Genomic DNA, 20876 nt, shown 5'->3' with positions numbered 1-20876 from the left:
TTTCTTTATTATTATTATTATTATTATTATTATTATTATTATTATTTACTGTTTGCCAGTTTTAGATCTGTTTTCTTTTTATGGTTCAAGGCACAAATTAGTTGAATAGGAAATCTACAATTAATATAAGGTTGCAAGCATCATAAGGAGTTTTATTTATCATTGTTATGATCACAGACAGTTTTGCAAACACTCAAAGACTGAAATGCGAAGCACTACTGTACGATATGTTTTATAAATGAAACGTGGAATAACATGACAATAACAGAATAACATGAAGACCACTTCAAGAGCACATTGTGCAAGTGGAGAATGATTGCACTTTAATGCAAATTTAATCCAACGGTCATGAAACGGTGTGAAAAAGTCAAAGGCTACACAAAGACCATATTTACTGAAGGACTGAACAAATGCAAAACGTGTATAACTTTGCATACTTTAGCTTTTTATAGCTCCACTTCTTCCTCCACATGTTCATCGCTAATTACGTCCCGTGTTCATGGAGCCATTATTTATCACGGTTTTTGACTCACTTTCGCTTTTGTTTTTAAATGCAGACATCTTGAAAATCTGATAAATGCAGCAAAAACTTCTTCCAGTCTCCTCCCAGTTTCAGGTGAGGGGCGGGACCCTGAGCACGTTATAAAAAGGTAGTGCGCGTCCCTGAACTGACAGTTTCCCAATCAACAGGTAAACAAAATTTTCTCACAGCAGGTGAGTTTTGTTCACTTAAATGTCACACTGGAAAATGGAAAATACAATTTTTTAAAATAATATTTGTTTTAATAATTGTACATTTTACCACATATATTTATTCTATGGCTGTCAATAAATTTCAATTATATTTTTGTTATAAATAGTACTTTTGTGTCACGTGATTCACAATCGGTCGAGAGAGGGGCGCAGGTGAGGCAGCAAAGTAACCTGGGAGCTCTTCAGGATGGAGGTCAAGTGGAAGGCCGCAGCTCTCCTCTTCGCTCTTTGGTGTTGCTGCGGTAAGTTAAGTCAACTTCTATTCTAAACTCAGTTGTTTTAGCTCGCTGTTCACACTCGAGGAAAAAAGATTTCCATTGCGGTTTTAATTCAATTTTGCAGATGCTCAGCGCATAACCTCCGTGTCCCCACGCATAGGAAGCGTCAATGGAGCCACACGACTCACCATTCAAGGAGATGGTAGGAGATCCGTAATGAGGTTTAGAAGTAAATTTAAAAAGTAGTGTGGGCATTATTTTACTTTGTAAAACAAGTTATGATGGATTCTTAGATATAAGTCAATTTTAAGCTATTCTGTAGCTAAAAGATGCAGCTGAAGAAGATTTGTTAATGCAGTTGTAACTGTCCTGAGAGTCCTTGTGCCTGCTGGCCTGGTGGGATGATGCTGAAAGATGTGACTCTAAGCCTCAAAAACAATTACCTTCTGAGATTTTGTTGCCCCCTTTTTTCCCTTCCAGGTTTTGCACAGGAGCGGCAGTTCCAGCTGAATCCAGTAGACGACATGTTTGGAAACCGTGTGACCCTGGTGTCAAACACCCTGTCAGTCCCCTGTGATGTGGAGAGAGACTCCACACACCGCAACCAGATTATGTGCTACACCAGGTACAGTCCAGGCATACTTTAGCAGCACGTCTGTATTTACTTATTTCACAAGTTACTTAATTATTTCACAGGCACTTTATATTGTCACTTAAAGACCCTACAATAATACAGAAAAAAACCCAACAATCGGACGAAAAGCTATGAGCAAATACTTGGCAACAGCAGGATAAAAAACTCCATTTTAACAGGAAGAAACCTACGGCAAAGCCAGGCTCAGGGGAGGCGCAGTCATCTGCTGCAAGTGGTTGGGGGTGAGGGAAGGGAGACAGGAAATAAAACACTTTGCCTAAAATAAATTCCCCTCTGAGCGCCCCTAGTCGTCCTTGTGAATAAAAGATTAATTAACTTTCTAGATAACTTAGCTATAATAGCTGTTGTTTAATACTGGTTAATTGATTAGTCCTTGCATATTGGCTCTTTTTTTTTTTTTGTTAAAAAAAGACTGTTAAAAAAAATGGAAATAATTAAGTGTAACAAAATCCCAGTTTCATCATATCCATCCATCTTCTTCCACTTATCCTTGGATAGGTTGCTATTCCAGCTACCATACCCTGGTGCACCCTGGACAGGTCACCAGTCTGTCGCAGGGCTAACACATAGAGACAGACAACCCACATTCCCACCAGGCAACTATAAATGATATATGGCTTTAATATTTAGTAGACACATTTACAACAGCATCTGAAAAGCAGGTAGTGTAGATAAACAGAGCTTAGCCAACTCTAAAGTAACTTGGATGAAATTTAATTTAAACATTAGGAAGCCCAACATTCAATGCTGGCATTACAGCTGTGATAAAACACTGCAACTGACTAGCAATACAATAACACAACACAAAAGCTAAGCCATCATGAGTAAATTTTAAGTGTTTAGTTATACATTAGTAAAGCATAAAAAAAAGCAACAAAAAAAAAAAAGCACTGAACTGAACTGCAAGTGTTGATCTAAAGGAAAACTCGCTGCTCCAGAGATGTGGTTGTTCAGTTTCTCAGCCCAAATGACAGGAGTCCACACAGAAAAGATGCGTTCCACAAATGCTTGTGAAGCAGGGGCACTAACAAGATCTAAAGCTACTGGGGCAAGTTTTGGATAGACATCCTGTCTTGCTTTCCAGAAATGCAGCGATGCTGTATCTGGTGACTGAAGAATCAGTGAAACATTTGGATCCAGCAGGCAGGCTCCTGCTGGTGTAGCATCAAACTGTGTGGAATCAGGATTAAGAATACCAGCAAACCGTTCCCTTAATTAAAGACTTCAGAAGCACTTGAGCTAAAGGATTCCTAAAAGGACTCGTCAGCAGATGTGCCTCAAGGTTGAGCAGACATGGCACTACTTGTGAGAGTGACTGGCTGTCACTCTGAAGCTGGTCTGTATGAATGGCAAAGGGTTCAAACAGCTTGACAAGGTTCTCCAGCTTGGCCCAATCACTTGTGAGAAGTATCCATCTCCAGCTGCTCAAGCAGTTGGTTTAGTTCAGCTCTGGTTTCTAGCAGTTGTCTCAACATGTCAAAAGTACTGTTCCAACGAGTGGTACAATCCCGGATCAGAGTTTTGCCACACCTTTTGATCATTTCTTCATTTGCCACTGATGATTTTCTTACAGCATGTACCAGTTTTCTTGCTTTAGTTATGACTGAATCAGCAGTCGGGTGTTTCATGGCATCTTTGATTGTGAGCTGGAGAGTGTGTGCTAGGCACGGCATTCTGTGGAACTTGCTGCTCTCCCCATATTCTTGCAGCTCAAGGTCTTAAAAAAACAAAACAGACAATTATAAAACATGTAAACATTATAAACATAGAAGCAATAGTCTAAAAATGTTGTTATATTTCCACTTGAGGTATGTATTTGATTTAATAAAAACTATTTCGTAAACTATGGACATTAGCTCTGTGCTGCAGGTCTCTTAGGTAAGCAGACCTGTTTCAATACGTTTTACTTCTTAATAGTGTTATCCCCATAGCCATGAGTAGGATCACAGCAGAAGCACCGATTAAAGCTTTTACTGGGGATTGTGAGTAATGTGGGCAGCCTTTTATGTGAATTGACTATGTGCACGTTAGCATATGCTACTTCCGGTGCGGAAACTCCTGTGGGGAGCTTTGTTTCCGGTGTCCTATTCGCGCCTGGTTTACGGTCCAAAACAAGTTAAGCAAATGAATGAATCAAGCCGCGATTTACATTTCTATAGATGTCTTGGGCATTTACCCAATATATCTGTAAATGATGTTCATCGACTTGTCGATATTTTTCCCCTGCGCCTCAGAGCAAAAGAGAAAATATTCAAATGTTATATTTCTCAGTATCTGTATACAGCGGTCCCTCGTTTATCGCGGGTGTTATGTTCTAAAAATAACCAGCGATAGGTGAAATCAAGTAGCCAATGTTATTTTTTGACGGTACAACACGTTTCGTGGACATCGTGGACATACAGCACTGCACTTCAGAGTCACACTGCTAGCATCGATGCAGCAATTCTGTACTGTACAGGAGAGACGTCACGGAGGAGATCGTCTGCAGCGATCAGGACGCAGGACACAATGTGATGTAAAAAATAAGCATGCAAACTTGCACTAAAAAATCTGTGAAACAGCGAGGTGAAAGGTGAACCGCGTTATAGCGAGGGACCGCTGTAATTTTGAAGGTAAGTTACAACATACCCTTCGTAAATACTAATGTATAGAAACCATTACCAGCAATCATTCATTTTTTGTGTGGCTTTTTTCACAGTTTGTTAACATGCTGTGTAGGTGTGTACTTGACTAGCTGATCTCGACATAACGGGGAAACATCTGGTTTGACTATTCTTCACCTGTAGTTTGAATGCTGAACATTTGCCTGTTTAAATCATGAGACCAGTCACTATACAGAGATGTGCTTCTGAATGTGGACGATGTGTCTTCTGCTGCAGTGATGCAGTTCTGCTTGTGTTGAGTGATGTAAACAACTGATCGATCTAAACTCTTTAAACGTCAAAATTGATCATTAGATTTTTTGTGACACAACAGTGGTGAGTGTTCCCACCTTCTGCTCTTTGTAACTTAACGCCATCTTTCCGTTTTCGAGTTTTGGACATGATTGTGGAGGATATCTTCACAGTAGTGATTGACCACAAAGTAAAGCTACCGGAAATGTACAACCCCACATCCGGTCTCAAACCAGGAAGTTAGCATTTTCTCGTGCACAGGGTCAATAAAGCATAAACAGCATTGCAATTATTTAGTTTAAATAAAAAAAAGTTGGGGAACTTTCGTTTACAAAAACAGTGATGTCACGATCCTGGGTCTTAGGACCCAGTGTTTTGAGTTCTAGTTCATTTTGATGTTTATAGTATGTTTAGCTCATTGGGCCTCCTATGTTCATTTGCTTATTAGTTCCCCCTTGTGTTTCAACCCATGTTAAGTCTCCCCTGCCCTTCATGTCTCTCTCTGCCCCCTCTGTTCTGTTTATGGTGTCTTTGCATGTTTGAGTTTCTTGTTTTCTGTCACCCTGCATTGTGCATTATGTTCTCATGGTTGGTCTTTTGTTACTCCCTCTAGTCTAGTCTCTTGTGCTCAAAGCTGAGTATTTCCCTCTGTGTATTTTGGTTCTTAGACCTCTGCCTTATGGTTTGTCTCTGTTTCTTAGTTGCTGTCTCCACTGTGTCTAGTTCGCGTCTCTGTGTGATACTTCCTGTTTTACTTTGAAGGTCCATGCCTCATGTGAGTGTTTCTAGTTTTGCGTCTCTGTCTCGTCCAGTCCTGATTTCTCCCAGCTGTGCCCTCCTTCTGTGTCTCATTCCCTCGTTATCCCTCTGTGTATTTAAGCCCTGTGTTTCTCTTTGTCAGTGTCATAGCTGTGTGATTTTTCCCTGTGGCTCCTTGTGCTTTAGTTTTCCCAGTTTAGTTTATTTTGTATTGTTTTTCGTGTCCCACTCCACGCCAGCAATAAAGCTGTGTTTTTTGAGTTTACCTTTTGTCTCTGTGAGTTTGCGTTTGGGTCCTCTCCTGCCTGCCACACAGCCGAATCATGACAAGTGAACCTTTACCAGCTACAGCTAGTTTCCATTTCCAGCCTTTCTGCAACATATATGCTGTCTGCAATATAGCTACAGTAAAAGAGAGGAAGTATTCACATGCATCAGAAAATTTACTAGGAAACTAACATTATAGCTGCAAATGCTGTAACCCTGGAGAGCAGCCATTTGGCTTTTCTACCTTTAAAACCCAGAGAGTTGCCAAATGGCTTTTAGCTAGGCTTTAGCTTCAGCCAAGTGGAAGCTAAATTGGCTAGTCATTCATATGTAAATTGGGTTGTTACCTGGGAATTCTGGAGGGAGGGGAGTGGGGGTGTGTGATTGAGGGCATGGGGGAGCTGCTAAAAGCTGTGAACTTCCTTTTGTGTTTCATCTTGATGCATTCTCAATCATCCAGGGAAATAAATCTCCAAAAGTCACCAACTTGGCGTGTTTCAGTTTGCCATCTTAGGGAGAAATCAACACACATGGGTGTATTTCCTTTGTTGCTGAGATTTATTGATAAAAACAGTACAAAAAACCAACCATTTGTACACATATTTACAAATAATAATAAAAAGTGAGTGAGTACATTTCAACATTATACCAGTGGTCTGATTGATGCCACAATGGAGCAAATCGAGCAAAGACTGATAAGTTCGCTGCAATTTCCAGTGTGTGGGGATCATTTGTCACCAACTGCATCACGTGCTACAACCCTGGTCTACATATCACCGTTGATGAACAGCTTTTCCCATCAAAGACTCGGTGTTGTTTCCTGCAGAATATTGCAAGTAAACCTGACAAGTTTGGGATCAAGTTGGATGGTTGGATGGTTCGGGAGTACACTGTCCGCAAAGGAACACGGCGCTGGCCAGTCGCCGTGTTTTATAACATGATTGACATGGCAGCACTGAATGCACATGTGCTGTATCAAGCATGCACCGGGACGAAGGAAAGACGGGTGGACTTCCTGGTGGCGCTTGCAACAGAGTTGGCTCACTCTCATGTAGCTGCGAAGAAGGCAAGAAGAGAACAGTTGCTTCGGACACAACCCTCCACACCTAGCTCTGGAAAAAGAGCCACGTGTCAGGTCAAACACAACTGCAAGAACAATCATGCCACTGTGCGATGTGTTCACTGCAAAAGATACACATGTGGTAAATGCAGACTACAGAAACCATGGCAGTGCCAGGATTGTGAGTGATTGCTGAAAATGTTGAATTGTACTCACTCACTTTTTATTATTATTTGTAAATATTTGTACAAATGGTTGGTTTTTTGTACTGTTTTTATCAATAAATCTCAGCAACAAAGGACATACACCCATGTGTGTTGATTTCTCCCTAAGATGGCAAACTGAAACACTCCAAGTTGGTGACTTTTGGAGATTTATTTCCCTGGATGATTGAGAATGCATCAAGATGAAACACAAAAGGAAGTGCACAGCTTTTAGCAGCTCCCCCACGCCCTCAATCACACACCCCCACTCCCCTCCCTCCAGAATTCCCAGATAACGACCTAATATACATATGAATGACTAGCCAATTTAGCTTCCACTTGGCTGAAGCTAAAGCTTAGCTAAAAGCCTACCAGCCATTTGGCTGCTCTCGGGTTTTATAGGTAGAAAGGTAGAAGCCTGGGGATGCTAGTTAATGCAACGGTTTACATGAGTAAAAAGAAAAAAAATTGACAATGTGTTTGCTCCTATAAAAACACTCACCAAAATCTCCACGTTCCTCACACTCTGTGTCTGACTCCTCCGACTCAGACTCCATCCACATTTCATCTTGGCCCTCTCCAGCAGCTCTTTGCTCATCCTGAGAACCATTGGTATCATCAGTTCGCCTGCGATTCTGAAGAAGCCGTACGGCCTTGACGATGTTGACCCCGTTATCGGTTACAACGAGCAGCACCTTCTCGTTCCCTACAGCCCACTCTTCTAATGTATGATCAATGCAGCGGGCGATGGCCTCCCCGGTATGTGGGTGCTCCAGTCGGTGCAGGTTAAGCAAAGCATGGTGGACCTGGCCTCCAGGTGGGTGGTAAAAACAAGCTGACACACCCATGAAAGATGCTGTTAATCCCCTTTTGCTCCAGCCATCTACACATAGTGTTAGCTTCCTCGCTTCTTTTTTTAGTTCTTTCAGTTTCTGCTTTGCTATATCCATCTTGGCCCCAATGAGACAATTAACTCTTGCAGCGCCTGATGTTCGGAATTTTGGTTCAAGTGAATTGCTAAACTTTTTGAAGGCAATTGACTCACACAGTTGTGTAGATATCCCAGTCTCAATAAACATATTCACCAACGCTTCCTCTCGCTTGTGATGTTCCTGCGAATTGACCAACCAGCAGCCATCCGGTCGCCGTTGGAAGTACTGCATTAATGTTTTTTGTGGGGTTTTCTCAGCGTGCATCACGCTGCCTTGCCTGGGGTTAGCTTCTGTTTCTGGGGATGAGGCTTGGGCGTGCTCCCTTACCTTCTCAAGGTAAGCTAGGTTAGCCTTCTTGTGCGAACTTTTCAAGTGCACTTTAAGGTTTGTGGGATTTTTCCCCTTTAAAAATGTCCCACATATTTTATCTCTTTCCACTACAAGACACTTGCTTTTATCTAAAACACAGTCATATTCGAAGTAATCCCAAATTGGACTCTGGCGCTTTCTCCCGACTTTTGCTGACATGAAGCTACGCGTGGACGGAGCGGCAACACAGATGACTCGACTGAGGTACTTGCCACCTGCTGGCATAATGAGGCACAGCAAGAACGTAACCTGGAAACTACACTTCATTCTCAGCCTAGACTAACGTATGGCACACACACATCAACAAAAACTAAACATGTTTTCTCTATAAATTCAGTTAATTTGACTGAAACTCTTCAAATAAACCATTCCTCTGCAGATGATCTGTTAGCTGTTTGACAACTACTCTTTCAAGGATGTTCGATATGAAAGGAAGGTTGGAGATTGGCCTATAATTAGCTAAGACTGCTGGGTCTAGAGATGCTTTTTGAGTAAAGGTTTAACTACAGCCAGCTTGAAGGCCTGTGGTACATAGCTGATTATTAGAGATAGGTTGATCATATTTAAGATCGAAGCATTAATTAATGGCAGGACTTCTTTGAGCAGTTTTGTAGGAATGGGGTCTAAAAGACACGTTGATGGTTTGGAGGAAGTAATTATTGAAGTTAACTCAGAAAGATCAATTAGAGAAAAAGAGTCTAACTTAACATCAATGGTACTAAGAGTAGCTGTAGATAATATTACATCTGTGGGATGATTATTGGTAATTTTTTCTCTAATGATAAAAATGTTATTTGTGAAGAAGAGTTGGCAGTTCGTCTTGCAATCTGAAGGTTGCTGGTTCGAGCCCCGGCTTGGACAGTCTTGGTCGTTGTGTCCTTGGGCAAGACACTTCACCTACCGCCTGCTGGTAATGGCCAGAGGGGCTGATGGCGTGATATGGCAGCCTCGCTTCTGTCAGTCTGCCCCTGGGCAGCTGTGGCTACAACTGTAGCTGCCTCCACCAGTGTGTGAATGTGAGAGTGAATAAATAGAGGAATTGTAAAGCGCTTTGAGGGTCTTCAAAAGTGCTATATAAATGCAATCCAATATTGTTCAGATAGCTGCTCTGCTCTATGTTGGTACAGGGCATTGAAGATGATAACAGTGGGTGGATTATATTCTTAGCGCTTTCAGAAAGACATCTACTGTGATGAAGTCTACTCCCCACTGCAGTGTAATCAATTATTGTAAATGTAAATGTTATCAGGAAATGATTTCAAATTCAAATTTTATTTGTCACACACACACACAACCATACACAGTATGACATGGGGGTGAAATGCTTGTAGCTGTACAATGCCCGACCATTAAATGACAGAAGAAAAGTTTTACAATATTTACAATTTACTACAAAAATTTACAAATTAACTTAGGAAATTACAGTAAAGAATGTGCAAATAGCAGAAGAGATTATAAAGATAAGGATTATAAATTATAGGAATTATAGGATTATAGGAAATGTGTGGTGGTGCGTGTGGTGACGTGTGTGAGAGTCCAGTCTTATAGTGACGTGTTTGGGAGAGTCCAGTCCTACACCTGGTTCAGGCCCCGAATAGCCTGGGGGAAGAAGCTCCTCTTCATTCTCTCTGTTTTGGCCTTAAGGGAGCGGAAGCGCTTCCCAGACCTCAACAGTGAGAAGAGTCCATTGTTGGGATGGGAGAGGTCCATCATAATCTTCCTAGCTTTGGACTTGCACCGCTTGGTGTAGATGGACAGCAGGTCAGGGAGCTCTGATTGAATGATGCGTTCTGCCGAGCGCACCACCCTTTGCAGATCTCGTCTGTCCTGCTTGGTGCTGTTCCCAAACCAGGTGCAGATGTTTGCCATCAGGACGCTCTCGATGGTGCAGGAGTAGAAGTTCTTGAGCACCTTCAGTGGCAGATGGAAGTCTCTAAGTCTTCTGAGGAAGAAGATATGCTGACGGGCTTTCTTAACCAGGGTGTTGATGTGACAGGACCATGACAGGTCCTGAGTGATGTGGACACCCAGGTATTGGAAACTGTCCACTCTCTCCACTGGCGTGCCACTGATGATGAGGGGTTTGTAATTCCTCGCCTGCTTTGTAGTGAAGTCCACGATCAGCTCCTTAGTCTTGCTGATGTTTAGGAGGAGGTTATTCTCCTGGCACCAGGTCTCCAGGTTCCTAATCTCCTCCAGGTAGGCCGTCTCGATGTTGTCGGAGATCAGGCCCACAACAGCAGTGTCGTCAGCAAACTTGACAATGGAGGTGGTGTCGGATGTGGCTACACAGTCATAAGTGTACAGTGAGTACAGCAGGGGGCTTAAAACACAGCCCTGAGGCACTCCAGTGCTGAGTGAGATGGAGGGGGAGACTTGTTTTCCTACCCTCACTGATTGGGGTCTGTCTGTGAGGAAGTTGAGGATCCACTGACACAGTGATGAGCTGAGTCCTAGATCCGTCAACTTGGTGAAAAGCTTAGAGGGAATTATTGTGTTGAATGCTGAACTGTAGTCCACGAACAGCATCCTAACATAATTCCCTCTGCCAGTGTCCAGGTGACTCAGGGATGTGTGGAGCAGGTGAGATATGGCATCGTCTGTGGAACGATTAGTCCGGTAAGCAAACTGAAGTGAGTCGATGGTGGGAGGAAGTGAAGAAGTGATGTGATCTCTCATCAGTCTTTCAAAACACTTCATCACAATTGAAGTCAGTGCTACTGGACGGTAGTCATTGTGGCAAGCGGGCTGTTGTTTCTTTGGAACAGGGACAATAATGGACCGTTTGAAGCACGTGGGAACCACAGCTTGGGCCAGGGAGAGGTTGAAGATCTCCGTGAACACCGGTGCTAGTTGATCAGCGCAGGCTCTAAGGACCCGGCCAGGGATTGCATCTGGTCCTGTTGCCTTCCTGGTGTTCACCCTCCTGAAGGTGTTCCTCACAGCATGCTCTGTGATGACGAATGCATTTTCTTCACTGGTGCACTCCGAGCACGCGCAGCCGTTTGTTGTTTTAATTGCTGCGGCGTCGAAGCGAGCATAAAACGTGTTCAGCTCATCAGCCAGTGAAGCATCTGCATTCATCATTGAAGAAGCTGGTCGTTTATAGTCAGATCAGACAGGAGAGGGTTTTCAGGAAACACTGTTAAATGTTCAGTTTCTATGCCATATGTTAAAACAAGATCTAGAGTGTGATTAAAGTGGTGGGTGGGTTCTTTTACATGTTGAGAGAAGCCAATTGAGTCTAATAACAGATTAAATGCCATGTTGAAGCTGTCATTTTTAGCATCTATATGAATGTTAAAATCACGCACAATAATTATTTTATCTGAGCTGAGCACTAAATCAGGGTGGACGAGGCTAAGCATCAGGCTTTGAAATAAATTAAAAGTCTGTCTTAGTCTTTGGTTGATTGATAGGCTGATGTGAAAAATCGCTGCCACACCACCTCCTCGGCCTGTGCTTCAAGGTTTCTGATGGCTAGAATTAGAGATGGCACAATACCACTTTTTTATGTCCGATATCAAGATCATACATTGGGATATCTGCCGATACCAATATGAATCCGGTATAGTCTATTTTTTTAACTGTTTTTGTATAAGTTCATTTTTAAACACACGACATCCTTGTAATAACACATTTGTAACATTTTTTTCACGTTAACATTAGAGGTGGGTTCTTCAGAAATATCAACATTTCAACCTTCTCAGCTGTCAGCCTGCTTCTCCTTTCATTAATAATAATGGAGGCTGTATCAAAGAGTCTCTCGCTCTCCACAATTGTTGTAGGTGCACAGAGAAATTTAGCTGCAGAGTGGGAAAGCTAAGTTTGTTGACTTGCCAGTACAGCAGTGGATTGTCTGAGCGTTGAATGGCAAGTTTGCACTTCAATGTGTGCACTTGTCGTGGCTAACTGAGGAACAGGATCTAGAGTGTTTTCCTTCAGGATTTCATCAAAAACACTTTCAAGTCTGCTATGCCTGGAAGATTCCACCTGTGGAGTCTTCTTTGCTGGCTCCAAGACTACTGAACATGATGTCCCTTGTGCTGGCTCTGAGGTATCTAATATAGTTCTCCTAAAAACTCCTCCTTCTTTCCCACCTCTGCAATCAAAGCATCTTTTGCTAGTTTTCAGGTTTCTACACTTTTGAAGTACCTGAGCCTGGTTCTGCCGGAGGTTTCTTCCTGTTAAAAGGGAGTTTTTCCTTCCCACTGTTGCCAAAGTGCTTGCTCATAGAGGGTCATATGATATTTGGGTTTTTCCCTGTATCTATTATTATAGGATATACTGTACAATATAAAGCGGCTTAAGGCGACTTATGTTGTGATTTGGCGCTATATAAATAAAATTGAATTGAATATATATATATATATATATATATATATATATATATATATATATATATATATATATATATATAGATAGATAGATAGATAGATAGATAGATAGATAGATAGATATAGATATATACACAGTGGGGCAAAAAAGTATTTAGTCAGCCACCGATTGTGCAAGTTCCCCCACCTAAAATGATGACAGAGGTCAGTAATTTGCACCAGAGGTACACTTCAACTGTGAGAGACAGAATGTGAAAAAAAAATCCATGAATCCACATGGTAGGATTTGTAAACAATTTATTCATAAATCAGGGTGGAAAATAAGTGTTAGGGAAAATATTCTAAAACACTTCTTCAGTAAAGACTCAGAGAAGAGAAACACACAGAACTTCTTGCTAGCAAGGGCAGCCTCCAGACTGAGACTCGCACTAAGAAACTGCCCCAATCTTTATTTATACTTCAGTAGGTGTGTGTGTGTGTGTGTGTGTGTGTGTGTGTGTGTGTGTGTGTGTGTGTGTGTGTCCTGCTGATCAAAGGGTCATGAGAGCACAAAAGGTACATCCTTGGTCAGGAAAGGGGGTAGTCTCCCCCACCCTAGATAACATGGTGAGGAAGTCCAGCAGTTCATCTATATGTAAAGAAGCACTTAAACTAAAACAGACATAGCTACGTTAATCCTGCCGTAAAACAATAAAACAAGGTATGAGCTCTCATGCTCCCAGACGTGGGGGTGCATTCCTGGGATGCACCCCAAGCCTGCAGCCTGTTAGAGATCACACACAATTAATTATATGCCTCTAAGTATACATGGTTGAATATTTCCTAATACAAATAACTACATGCAGTATTCTACCATATGCAAACTTATATCACTAAAAGATTATACTGACTACTAAATACAATTTTCCATTGACATTCCCTCCTGTTGTCAGAAAAACTTTAAGTGAGATACCAGTTTGTCATTAATCACACAAAGTCTTCATGTTCCAACAGGTCGGGGTCATTATCATCATCATCACTTGTCATGGCTATTTATGCAGCAACAGTAGAAAATATTACGCGGTTAATCATGAGTTTTATACATGGCAATATACACGTTACAAAGACACAAAATAAAAGTAAAAATATCCCAACTCCGATGAGTAGTCTTTTTAGCACCTGTAACCAGGAACTTTATGCACATTGCATCAAGCAAAAATTTTATTATATGCAAGAAGAAATGTGTTTAAGATTTAAACCAATGTTCTGCATATTCCAGCATATAAAATAAAATAATGTTCTTGTGTTTACACTCTTGTGTTTAAGGGTTTTTTTCACTGTAGAAAGAAGTTTTCTTCACACAAAGTGAACAGCAGACGCTAATATTTTTGTCACTTTTTAATGAATCAAACTCAAAATAATGTGAGTACTTCCAAAGTTTAAACACTACATGGTCGTACTCCCTCCTGCACTCCATGTTATCCATTGTTGATGTGCACACGTCTGTTGCTGCCACGGGCATCACACGCTCGTACGTTATTGTCGTGAGACACTCTCACAAACACCCAAGTAGCTACCACAACTAAAACAAGCTAGCTGCAGTAGGCTAACATTAGCTTTTAATAAAGAAATTACTTCCAGATGTTTCTTTAGGTTGGAGTTTTAGACGCTGAGAGCAACTTGGTTGCTGACAAACTTTCACTGAGCACTGAGCACACAGCACGAGACTGGCAAAGTAAAATAGGAAAGACGAGACAGGCACAGAGACACGGACTTGACACTAAGACCAGGAGAAGCATAGATGTGAAACATGAGTAGATCAGACATGAAACAAAGAACACGGAGGAAGCATAGAGACAGACATCCAGAGACTAGAAACTAACAATGCAATCAAAGACTATTAATAAAAACAAAACACCAGGACCATGACATTTGTATTATATGCACTTTGAGAAAAAATAAGAATGAACTACTCTTAATGTTCTTTTGTAAAGCATCCTTGGGTTTCTTTTAATGTGTTTGCAGCAGAATGGCCGCCCCTCCCCGAGCCCTGTTCTTCTGGAAGTTTCTTCCTGTTAAAAGGGAGATTTTCCATCCCAGTGTTGCAAAGTGATTGCTCACAGGGGGCCATTTGATTATTGGGGTTTCTGTGTATTATTCACCTTACCTTATGATATTTCTGGTTGAGATCCAAAATCAAATTTTAAAGGACTTTTGAAAAGAATTATGTCCCATGTCCTGTGTAGCTCTAAAGCGGATGTGTTGACACCAGAGATGGGCGTTACTGTAATCCGATTACTTTTTCCAAGTAACGAGTAAAGTAAGGGATTACTATTGCAAAAACGGTAATTAGATTACCTTTACTTTCCCGTAGGAACGCTGCGTTACTGCGTTACTAAAACCGTGATTTTTTGCGAGAATGTCTCATGACAGTGACGTAAGCAAGTGCGACGTTCGTGACAACAGCTGTGTGCAGATCAACAGTGGATCATATATCGAGTGCAGGAGAGAGTATGAGCGTGCAGCGTTTAAAGCGTGGAAGTACTGACCTTACTTTGAGTTTGATTCCATAAAAAGTGACAAAAACATTAGCGTCCGTTGTGCGTGGGAAGAAAACTTCTTTTTACAGCGGAAAAAAAACCCCTAAACTTCAAAGCAAGCACCGAGTGCGACGTAATGGGAAACTCGCAGAGAAACTCGCGGATTCTTCCACTGACCGCAGCGGCACACCTGCACCAGGGTAAACCTCCGCCTACCCGACTCCTGCTTTACAGGTGAAAATAGAGCAAAAGGACCGCTACACTGTTCCAAAAAATAGTAATGTCAAATTACTTTACTGTGTATTTTACGGTTGTGTACTGTTTTTCTAGAATATCATTACATTTACATAAGTAGACTGTGATCTGACACGTCAAATGTAAAATAACAAAACATCACTGTAAATGTAATAAAACACAATTTACTTGTTTGTTAAATATATTTTGTTGTACATATGCATATTTAGATTGTAAAAATACATCCAGAAATGTCTCCCATTATGCCTTGGGACATGTGCTGCTGTTTGGATGTTCTTGTTTTATTGTTTATGGTTACGTTACTTTTAACTGTTATCTTGATTGTTGTGTTTACGCCGTGGTGCAGCGTCACTGACAGTTGTTATTTTGTAGAGAGAGTGCTGTACCATGAGTGACTTCTGTTGTGCTGTTGTTGAAGCTTGAGGCACATTGTAACACCGGCAAGTGTTTTAATAAAGAGCTCCCCCTATCAGCTTGGGGTTAAATAACAAGCTCAATCTCTCTCTGTGAGCTTCGTTGTTAAGATTTCTCTGCATGCCACAATGTAAAACATTGCACGGACACGCTGTGCTAATTATACATTTTGAAAAATAAATGTAGAGGTAGGAATTGCAATTAATATAAATAACATGACGCTAAGCATCGGCCAATGAATGTGAACTAACAACAAGGTCGCGGGTATGGCTGCGACCGTAGGAAAAAAACCCTAATATGAAGGTATTTTACTGCATTTCACAGTAATCTTCTGTTCTTCTAGAATATCATTAAAGTTATGTAAGTAGACTTTGACTTCACATTTTGAATGTAAATCAACGTTAAATCTGTAATGTAATAAAACATAATTGTCATGATTGTTAAATGTCTGTACATATGCATATTTAGATACAGATTCACAAAGGTATCATGATTTCACAAATATCTGTCCGTTATTTGAAAGATTGAACTGTTGAATTCAAATGTAATGCTATGGAAAAGTATATAACATGATCCCTATAAGCTTGTGTTACATCACATAAGTATTATTATCATTGCTAGTTAGGCCGTTCGTGGCTCAAGAGTTGGCAGTTCGCCTTGTGATCAGAAAATTGCTGGTTCGAGCCCCGGCTCGGACACTCTCCGTCGTTGTGTCCGTGGTCAAGACTCTTCACCTACCGCCTACTAGTGATGGCCAAAGGGGCCGATGGTGCGATATGGCAGCCTCGCCTCTGTCCCAGGGCATGCAATCAATTATTATTGAAACCAACTGTTAACTGTATATTTCTGTACATTTACGTAGTATGATTCATATTGCCACATTCAGTGACCTTGTTTATAGGTAATTTCATTGTTTGATCACGTAAAAATGTTCCTAATTTAATGGCCTGCATTTGTATAGTGCTTTTCTAGTCCCTAAGGACCCCAAAGCGCTTCACACTACATCCAGTCATCCACCCATTCACACACTGGTGATGGCAGCTACTTTGTAGCCACAGCTGCCCTGGGGCGCAGTGACAGAGGCAAGGCTGCCGGACACTGGCGCCACCGGGCCCAGGCAGGGGGCAGCCTGGGATTGAACCACCGACCTTCTGATTAGTGGCTGACCTGCTCTGCCACCTGAGCTACAGCCAGCCTTAATGTCTAAAAGCACTTGGAAAAGGCAGAATCCCATGTGAACTTAGGGCAACAAACTCTATTTTCATCACTGAAAATAACCGTATTTTTATGGGACAGTTATTTTCTGTTATTTTACGGTCGTATTTTGGCGCCCCAGCTGCCAGAATATCACCGTTTTTTTAAGATGGTTTTTTTAACAGTGTAGTCTTTGACTTTATTTATTTTCTGCTGTGTTTTACTTGCATCTATTTGAAAGAGTGAGTGTAAACACACACAAAAAATTATTTTATGTGCTGGAATGTGCAGAAAATAGGTTTAAATATTAAACTAATTTCTTCCAGTCAGAGAATGTTGCATATAATTACATTTTTGCTTGATGCATAAAGTTAAAAGATTAAAACTAATAAAACAAGTTTTAAAAAGGGACTTTTCCATTTGATTACATTTTGTATGATGGATTATGTAGAAAAAGTAGAATTGGGCTGAAAGATCTATCACTTTAGAAAATAAGTAATCAGTAAAGTAATGGGATTACTTTTTTGGGGAAGTAATCAGTAATTAGTTACTGATTACTTTTTTCAAGTAACTTGACCAACACTGGTTGACACACTGCATTTTGTGAAGCTTGAGAAAAACTTCGGTGCACATGTGGTTCATCTTCGGAGTCTGATGTGGTCCACAACAAGAATAATCAAGGCCATGCCAAAGACAGTAGAGATAACCAGTCTTACTGTAGATTCAGTCTGACACCAGCTCCTGGACTCTTGGGGGGGAGAGAAGAGCTTGGGGCTTAGATATTCTTTAATCATAAGACTGTGATAAACAAAAAAATAATAGTTCTAGTTTAATAAAGGTGAAAATGATTTATCACCATCTTACCTCCAGACCCCATCTTAATAGTTGTGTCTTCTCCTGATAGTTTGGTCACCTTTTTTTCAACAGGGTTTTCAGCTACACAGCTGTAACTGCTGCTGTCATGGGATTCTATTTCCAGAGTGAGATACAGATTGGAGGACAGATCAGGACTGCTAACATTTGTCAATCTTCCCTCCTGTCTGTACCAGGACAGGACCAGGTCTTGGCTGTTGTGCACTGAGCACTCCACTGTGACTGCGGAACAGCTTTTGTTAATGAAAGACGATCTGACTGTAATGGAGGGAGTACCAAGAGAACCTGATGAAGGAAAGAGAGTGAAAATATGATTGATGTGATTTGATAAGTGCTGACAGAGTTATCATACTGATGAAGTCTATGACTTTACTAACTGTAGCTGTGGGCTCATAGATACTCTGCAAACAGAGCAAAGGGATATAAACAAAACTGTTTAAATATAGAGTAGCTCTCCCAACTCTTTCTTGACACAAAATGTAATTGTGATTACTATGATTAATTGAAAATAGCTGTTTAATCGAGTAAACTAAAGCTCAAATGTATTTACAAAGCACATTTTAAAAAAAACATTTAAAAAACTCAGGTTGATCAAAGCGTCTAATAAAAGTCAGGAAATAAAAAAGGAGGGAACAGGGAAATAAGTAAATAGATCTAACCATGACTGAAAAAGACACAGGAAACACAATGAGCAATCAGACCCAAATGCCAGTGTGTAAAAATAAGTTTCAAGTTTTTAAAGACTGAATGGAGGGAGCAGATTTGACTGTGGGCAATCACAGAGAAGTCTCCTCTGAGTTTAAATCTGGAGCACATGACAGTTAGAAGCATATGATCAGCTGACTGGAGGGACCTGGAAGCTGAAGTCGGAAATGTAGGAATGAGCCAAACCATGAAGGACTTTGTAGAGAAACACGAGGACCTTGAAAATGATTCTGAACCTCGCTGGCTACTTCATGGAGCACATGAAGTAGCTATGCTCATGAAGAGCTATGCACATGAAGTAGCTATGCGCATGAAGTAGCTATGCTCATGAAGTAGCTATGCTCACGAAGTAGCTATGCTCACGAAGTAGCTATGCTCATGAAGAGCTATGCACATGAAGGAGCTATGCTCATGTAACCCAGTGTTAATTTGGTTATCTGATATTGTGTGATATTCAGTATATATGTATATATCTATATTGGGTGTTATAAAATGTTCTTCTGAGTTTTTTTTTACTTGCTATTGGTTTGCGGCTGCTTTACGACAGTCGACTGTGGTAGTACATCCTAGCGGGAGGGGCTATGAGCTCACGTGGCTTGTAGCTGTGCCAGAGAGCAAGCTTGGGTGAGCTAGCGGGGAATATCTCCTTCTGCAGTAGCCTTAAAAAAGACTATTGTTCGTTCTCCTGCCAGACGCCTCGCTGCTGTGCTGCCTTACTGCTGTGCTGTCTCGCTGGTGCCATTAAAGGACAAGCGGCTGCCATCCATTCATCCATCCGGACTTCAATTATTTGGACCGAAGTACTCACACACACGCCCGCACTCAGTGCCATACACTCTCTTTATTTTGCTGGCCAGCTAACATCATTGTTTTTTTTTTCTTTTTGCATTCACAAAGACTATCCAAAGACATTTTGGTTATTGTCAAATAGACACTCTCTGATTACGGACTGAGGAGGTTGTGGTGTTACAACCCCAGGACTGAGAAAAAGGACTCTTTACATAATATATTCACTTGTCTCCTGGTTAGGAGAAGTGACTATTGATGGAAATATTTTTCTTCTTCTTGTCTTTATTTACATTGTATCCCAAAGAAGTTTTAAGTTGTTCAGGTTGAAACATTTGCACTTAAAGTCTGTTAAGTTTCCTTTGATGTATCAGTGTCAAGCTGATGTTTAAGAGGGTATGTTAAGGACAGATGTGCTCCAGTCCATCCAATCCTTTAAAGTGCTGGACACCGATGGTAAATTGCCATCAGACCCTAAATAAATTGTCCTCTGCTGTTATCCATATTGCTTCACTCATTCTTTGGTGAGTAGACGTATTGGTTACAACTAAAAGTAGTAGGAAAAATTGGCGCCCGAACAGGGACTTGAGCGCATCACTAACTTTATCCTGAAGCACATGCACAGACATCTGTGAATTCATCGACTGCTTTGCAGAGAGAGACAATGGAGTTTTGTGACAGGTATGGTTTTGATCCAGAGTACACTGTTTTGTTAAAAAGGGCTAAAGCCAAGATTAAACTACAAGAGGTGCAAAGAGCATTTGCTTTGCTGGATCTCGTTGTCAAAATTCAACAAATAGATAGTCTCCCTGACACGATTTTGTGTCAGTTCATGGAGTGCATTACCCCAATGCTCTTAGATGGAGAACATTCAGCAGATGGGGAGTGTTGGGAGGTTATTCAGATAGATGAGTACTGTCCTCAGGGACCTGACAGTTTTCACCTGGTGCATGATGTGGTCCCCCTTGCTCGAGCAATTGATGATGTGACTGCTAGTTTCAGAGAACAAGTGAACGAACTGGCATTAGCATATAATGTGAGCCCCATGACTTTAAATCAGGCTGCAGTGAGCCAGATGTGTGGGAAAAATGATACATATAAGGGGTTAGCTACCTCAACTCCTACCTTGGGAGTTAAAACTCAGTCCACACCCGGTCCCAGGTCAACTGCCGCCTGTGATGATGGCCATGTGCCCAAGGCTAAACAGGCACTTGATGCGGACTCCCTGCTTGTTGATCCTGTGCCAGCGGAGGTTCAGAGAGTTATCGTGGAGCACATTGTAAAACATGACTCGCCCATGCATACTCCCTCTGCTTTTGAGCTCCGCTCATTTTCAGGAAATTCTCCAAAACCCCCTAATGAGGTAGAGTACAGGGTATGGCGACTTAGAGCTAAACAGGTACTAAATAACTCTACCCTTTCCGAAGGGCAGCAGCGCCGTGTTTTCCTCGATAGCTTGGCTAGCCCTGCTTTGAATGTAGCCCTTTCTATTGGGTCTCAAGCACCACCAAAAGACTACCTCGATGAGCTCGACAAGGCTTATGGCAATGTCACTGGAGGTGAAGAGCTGTATATCCAGTACCTAGAGACTCATCAGAATAGTGGAGAAAAGGCATCTGATTACTTGCGCAGACTCCAGACGTTGCTGCAGGAGGTAGTTGACGGTAACGGCAGGCCTTCTGG

At 41.4% G+C, this 20876-nt stretch overlaps 2 protein-coding genes across 3 annotated transcripts in view; one reads left to right on the top strand and one right to left on the bottom strand.

Moving 5' to 3' along the window:
* The first annotated feature begins 9 nt into the window (after positions 1-9).
* Positions 10-19696, top strand: LOC146707090 (fibrocystin-L-like). Of its 2 annotated transcripts, none has more exons than XM_085458424.1 (5): positions 10-690; positions 861-995; positions 1096-1173; positions 1452-1596; positions 19100-19696. In XM_085458424.1, exons 2-5 carry the CDS (start codon positions 941-943, stop codon positions 19266-19268), a joined length of 447 nt encoding a protein of 148 aa, XP_085314550.1. In that variant the 5' UTR covers positions 10-690; positions 861-940; the 3' UTR covers positions 19269-19696. The 2 variants fall into 2 exon arrangements, with proteins under 2 accessions (XP_085314550.1, XP_085314549.1); XM_085458423.1 differs by having other exon boundaries at positions 10-714.
* The window catches only part of LOC146707089 (CD48 antigen-like), a 33907-nt gene continuing 30148 nt past the window's right edge, over positions 17118-20876 (bottom strand). Inside the window, exons 3-4 of the mRNA XM_085458422.1 lie at positions 17694-17987; positions 17118-17577 (exon numbers count right to left, since the gene is read on the bottom strand). Of these exons, the coding sequence (XP_085314548.1) occupies positions 17468-17577; positions 17694-17987 (404 nt within the window). The 3' untranslated portion in view covers positions 17118-17467. The remainder of the gene's footprint in view (positions 17578-17693; positions 17988-20876) is intronic.

The sequence above is a fragment of the Copadichromis virginalis genome, linkage group LG6, assembly GCF_057382275.1.
Source record: "Copadichromis virginalis isolate Kocher_CV1m ecotype Utaka linkage group LG6, C_Virginalis_male_GT1.1, whole genome shotgun sequence".
NCBI lineage: Eukaryota > Metazoa > Chordata > Actinopteri > Cichliformes > Cichlidae > Copadichromis > Copadichromis virginalis.
The sequence above is the reverse complement of the archived record's forward strand: the minus strand, read 5'-3'. Positions and strand labels throughout refer to the sequence as shown.